At 47.0% G+C, this 6,000-nt stretch overlaps 1 protein-coding gene across 8 annotated transcripts in view; it reads right to left on the reverse strand.

Moving 5' to 3' along the window:
- ACER3 (alkaline ceramidase 3) overlaps positions 1-4,178 on the reverse strand; it is a 158,946-nt gene extending 154,768 nt beyond the window's left edge. The window contains exon 1 of one of the 8 annotated variants that reach the window (XM_044752032.2): positions 3,959-4,178. In XM_044752032.2, coding sequence (XP_044607967.1) covers positions 3,959-4,061 — 103 coding nt within the window. In that variant the 5' untranslated portion in view covers positions 4,062-4,178. The remainder of the gene's footprint in view (positions 1-3,958) is intronic. The other 7 variants (XM_044752031.2, XM_014855811.3, XM_070490612.1 and 4 more) reach the window with 7 other exon arrangements.
- Positions 4,179-6,000: the final 1,822 nt, after the last annotated feature.

The following is a 6,000-nucleotide window of genomic DNA, read 5'->3' on the forward strand; positions in this document are numbered from 1 at the left end:
TTACTAGATAAATAACTGAAGCACAGCATGACCAGCGACTAACCAAGTCACTTCTTTCCAAGTCGGTTGGTGGATTTAACAAAATAAACTGCAAAAGAATAATAATTAGGCTGTTGGTGGACTTCTCATCAGCAGCAATAAGTCAGGAGACAATGGAATAATATCTTCACAGAGCTGGGGGAAAAATAACTCTCTACCTAAATGCCTAACTATGGATAAAACATCAAGGCAAAGTCTGTTGGGGATTAGTCAACGCACATCCGTTGTTCAGTTCACATACAGACAACAAAACCTATAGTTGAGTTGCTTCCTTGCCTTGTGGTGATGAAAATATGCGGCATTTTACATAAATGAATAACCGAAAGAGGGAACTGACCAACAATGATGAAAGTGCAGCAAAGAAACAAATAGTGATAATGTTGGAAGTGAAATTCCAATCAAACATAAACGGAGTTATAGAAGAAACAGCTGACCATGACAATGACTCTGCTGCCATTCGAGACTCTAGAAATCCAGCCAGAGGAATTTAGTGAAGGCAAGCTTATCAACATAAACAAAGAAAGTGGTTGTGAGAAAAGGATGGAGATGGACCAGAAGAAGCGAGCCAGAAAAAAACTGTGCATTAAAGGAACTCTCGGAGATATTTCACAATACTGAAAGTGCAAAGAACAAAATGTTGGGAGGTGATTCAAACTTAGAAAGGAGTATAAAAATTCACCAAGGGAAAGAAAAACTACCGATTCCCTATCATAAATTATATGACAAGAAGAAGGCAAGCACTGTTCAAACTACTCTTGAGAAGTTCTTTTACAAAGAAATAAAACATTTTAATTTTGTTTTTAATGTTTTAAATGAGTGTACTAAATAAATATTAGTTTTACTATTTTTTTCATTTCTCTTTATATTTATAATCAACAAAAAGGGTTTGCAATGATTGAGAAAAATGTTTAAAGGTCACAGAACAATTGCACCTTTTCCCATCGATGATTATGATCGCTCTGCCAGGTTCTAACTTGTGCGGTCACTTGTACTATCCCACACTACCATGAAAAATGAGCACTGCCTGCACTGCAACTTCTGCCACAGCAAGGCGCTCCTCCCACAACTAAAGAGAAACCCTCGACCTTTTCCCTTGGTCCTTACAATCTGCTCAAACAAAAAAGGAATTTGAACTGATCTTGAGTGATGTCAAGAAGATAGCTTCTCAGGTTTTCAGTGACTGAGAACCGTTGCCATATCTGAAAACGCTATTCCCCAAACTCGTCTTTATGTTACCCAAAATACACACATCCTAATGCTAAAAGGCAGGCTTCTTAAACAGTTCTTCAGCTTCTCCCTTGTGATAGTACTATACTCTTTTCTGCTTGTCCTCATCCCTTGCATGCAGGGGCAAAACAATGAATGTGTGATAGAAGTCATATGGTATAGTAGCTTTAGAGTCAGACTTCAACTTGAATACTACCTCTCCACCACTTTCTGCAACCTTACAGAAGTTACTTCTTAGAGCTTCAATTTCTTAATCTGTGAAATGAGGATAATAATACTTTCTTTTTGGAATGATGGTAAATATAGAAAGTGATAAGATATATAAAGTGCTTAGCAAAGTATGGTACATAGTTAAGTAAGCACTTAGATATAGTTGTTATCGCTGTTATCATTATCTTTAATATTTCAATCATTAATGTAAAGATTATAAAGATGATAAAGTTGCATTTATTTTAAACACATCATTATTAATCAGCATATTTTTCAAAAACAAGTTCTCTTACTCCAAGATATGATAGATACCCACCACTTGCTGGGTAAGAAGACTTGACCTCACCTTCCTCCAGATCATTTTCTCCCAAGGTCCATGTGCAAAGGGCTGCCAACATTCATTCATCCTCTTCTTGCAACCCCTGATTCCTATGTCAAAACCCCCCCTGCATCTGCTCGGAGTTTCCTCTTCTGAGGACATTAAGACTGAAGCCATTTCCCATTTCTCAGAGCTATCTGCCAGAACAGTAGTATCTTGCTCTCTCATAGCTCACATGACTTAACTGGCAGTTTTCTCTTTTGATTCTAATCCTCGGTTCTAAACTAAGAGTCATTATTACCTATATCAACCCATAAAGTTGCAAAGGATCTGAAGGCCAACTAAAGCCAACCCCTTTTCTCTACTAAACAGTTAATTCCCCCTAAAATATTCATGAGATAGTTGAGCAACACCTGTTTTATCGCTTTCAGCGACAGAAAGCCCTTTACCTCTCAAGTCAATCCATTCCATGAGGATATCTTTAGCTAAAAAGTTTCCTTATGTTGAAGCAAAATCTCTCCCCTTACAGTTGGCTTCCAGCCATAGGCTATAATTCTACATTCTAGAGAAATACAGAAAGTTTAACAGCTTGATATGACAGCCCATCCAATATTTGAAGACCCTTGAGTTTCTCTTTCCCATGTCACACATTTCCAGCTCAGACGGCATGATGTTAAGTCCCTTCCCTCCTGGACCTCCTCTGGACCAGGTATGGGCTTGCCAACACGATCTAATAAAAAATGGTAAAGCGCTTCTTTTGCCAACATTCGGGCTGCCAAGTAACGATACTATAAATGATCCCTTTGCCCATAGTCTCCCGCTATTACGTAAAAATTATTAATTTAAACTAGTAGTTCAGAAAAAGTGACTCTCAGTCTGTCACGGTTTAAAGAGAATGGTACTAAAGTCTTGAAAACTACAAAAAGGGTTCTGTTTTCTTTTTTTTTTTTAACTGAGCCAATAACTATGAACAGAATAAAGTAGCATCAGCTGGCATGAAACGCCTGCCTTTCTCCTGCAAAGCCAAACGCTCGCCTGGGAGAAGGACCCAACAATGGGAAGGTTAGCTAAAAAGAAAAACGCTTCACGTCCTGAGAAAGTAGATCCAATTAAAAGAAGGCCGTAATAGTTAGCCAAAAAATATCCTCTGTACCTTGCCAGAAGCTGGGACCTGAAGAAGGATCAAACATTGTGCTCTCCAAACTTGACCAAAGTAAACTACACAAAAAGAAATGGCAGATTTTTCCGGTGCTCTCCTAGCCTGGCAGGAAGGATCACCCGGATAAATACACACACACAAAGCCTAGGGGGCCAGCGGTGCCTGTCAGGGGCAGCAGCTGGAGGAGGACTCGTCCCAGGGTCCTCAGAAGGTGCAATCAGTGGCAGCAGTGTCCTCAAAGAACCCTAACCCTTAGGTAGTCGGATAGGAGGCAGAGTGGAGCAGGGACTTACTCCCTTGCGCTCTTGGGAGCCTGGCAAGAGCAAGAAGGTACAGACTAAGGTCCTCTGCCTTCTACTTGTGCTGCAAGGAGATGGCTGAATGAACAGTCGTACTCGGAGAGCAGATGAGCCCTCGCACTTGAAGACAGCCCGGGCGGGAGCGGGGTGGGGGCTGGGGGTCAGGATCTCAGCCTGGGAAAACCGTTCCCTGCAGGCGACCAAAGAGGTCTAATAGGAACAGAGAAAGAGGAAGGGAAAGACCCCTCGCGTACTAGGGGCAAGATTAAGCTGGGAACTGTTCCCTTCTCCCGTGCCCTTAGGGCGAAGGTGGTGGCAGCGACACCAGGAGCAGGTGTCCCGGGCCCTCATTCAAAGGAGCCGAGTCCTCCCCTCTCCCAACCGCTTCTCGGGCTGCCCCAGCCTGCCGCCGCCCCGCGCGACCCGGCCCCTCGGACTCCCCTGAGGGCTGGCGGGGGCTCCCCGCTTCTCTTCTGCCCCCATCTCAGAGGCCCCCCAACCCGTCCCGACCCCGGCACTCCTCACCGGACGCGGGGTGCCCCGTCTGCTCCCCTCCTCCGCAGCGCCGGCGTCCCTGCCCGCCGGCCGGGCCCCCTCCGCCTCCCGGCCAGGCCTGCCACCTCCCCCGGCGGCACCCTCACCCCGGCGCCCTCTCTGCCTCCCTCCCCCTCAGGCCGGGGCCCCGGCGCCGGCAGCCACACTCACAGAACTCGGCGATGTACCAGGTCACCGCGTAGTTCTCCTCGCACCAGTCCAGCGTGGAGGTCGTGGGGCCCCAGTAGCCCTCGCGGTCCCCGGCCGGAGCCATCGCGCGCGCCGCCGCCGCCCAAGCGCTCCGCTCGCTGCGCTCGGCTCCGCGGGCCCCCAGGCCAGCTCCGGCCCTGCTTCAGCCGCCGCCGCGCGCCCCACCCGCCCCCCCACCGCGAGGGGCGGGGCCGGCGCCGTCACAGACCCCGCCCGGCGGAGGCCCCGCCCACCGGCGCCGGTCCCGCCCACCCTGTGGGCGCCGAGTGGCCCCGCCCCCCTCCCCCAGGAAGGCTGGCGATCCGGGAAGGCTGGCGGCGGGGGTCGGCGCTGCCTGCCCCGCCCAGACACGCCCGTGGCTGCAGATTCGGGGTTCCTGATATCCCGGAGGCTGTTTTCTGTCAGGATGTGTCTACGTCTGTATCTGTGTGTGTGGTTTCATTTTATCGGGCCTGGGGTGGCGTGAAGCCTTCAGTCAAGCCCTGGCTTGGTAAGACCTGTGCAGAGATGCACCTCATTCACTTCCTTTGGCTGCAGGCCTCAAATGGAGCCCAGACACACAACACTCCCAGCACCCGGAACTCCCAGGAGAAAAACAGTGATTTTCTGATACAGGGATAAGTACATGTCTCTTGGGAACAGAGGGAAAGAGCAACAACCCTGGATCGGAAAAAAAAAAAAGAGTTTTGCGATCCTAAAAAAGAATGCAGCCGGAGCGCTAAAGCAGAGTTGGCCTGCTTCAGTTTGGACTTTCAACCCTAGAGGTTTCTACCCTCTAACTGAAATGGTGCCCTGCTCTCAGACAACCAGCAGCCTCCCCTACTTCCAGCCTCAAGACTCTAATACTCCACAGAGTTGCCCCAGGGATCTTTTTACAACACAAGTGCACCCACCCCTGCCTCTTGTGTTCAGCTCTGCCAAACTCTTCCCTAGCTCAGGTTGAGCTGGGGCTACTCCCCTCTTCCTGCCTTTCTTCGTGGGGTTCACCTAGGATCACCTTCCTCCCTGGCCATTTGGTAAACTCCCACTGGCCCTTTAAATCCAGCTTCCTGAAACCCTCCCTGACTCTCACCCCAAGATCCTTCTTGCCCTTTGTCACATTATCCTGTGATGCAACCTGATCAGAAAGCTTGCTTTTCACTCTTTATGGTTCTAGCACCCAGGACTCTGCCTAACCAAGTAGTTTGAAATGAAGAGTTTAGTTAAGAATGATACAATTGCTATTTTCTAAATAAATATGTCAGATAAGTTGTAATCAAAGGTAAAAAAGAAAACAAGGAGACATGAGGAGCCCACAGCCCCTCTCCAAAGTGAGCCAGCCTAGCAGGTGATAGATGCAGAACCTTTATCTTCAGGGTGCAAACCCTAGGAGTAGAAGTGGTGTATTTTAATAGAAATAGTGGGATATCTGAAATGGTTCTTTTGAACAGAAAATATTAAGCTTCAGGGGTATACCTGGCCCTTGGCTGGGTGCTAGAAACACGTGGAGGTACATGGAAGATCCAAGAGGGCAGTCAGTCTCCAGAGAGATCAATAAAAGCCATTGAGGTGTGGGGAAACTTCTGTTTCTAGTCATTTTTTATCTCATCCTCTAAAATTTCCATTTTGTGTATGTTTTAAATATGTATAATAATCATAAGTGTATATAATTTATAAATGAAAAAATATACATATATTCACATACTCAAAAAGCATATGCAGAAATACATACTCAAAAATTATTTGCTGATGAGATTGCAATGAAAACAGTGTAGAGGGGGCTAGCCTGAGGCCTGGTGGTTAAGTTTGGTGTGCTCTGCTTGAGCAGCCTGGGTTCAGTTCCCGGGCGCAGACCTACACCACTGGTCAGCAGCCATGCTGTGGTGGTGACCCACATACAAAATAGAGGAAGACTGGCACAGATGTTAGCTCAGGGTGAATCTTCCTCAGCAAAAAGTAAATTAATAAATTAAATAAATTTTTAAGAAACAGTGTAGAGACCACAATAATAGAGTGTAGTAATA

The sequence above is a fragment of the Equus asinus genome, chromosome 20, assembly GCF_041296235.1.
Source record: "Equus asinus isolate D_3611 breed Donkey chromosome 20, EquAss-T2T_v2, whole genome shotgun sequence".
In the NCBI taxonomy this organism is placed as follows: domain Eukaryota; kingdom Metazoa; phylum Chordata; class Mammalia; order Perissodactyla; family Equidae; genus Equus; species Equus asinus.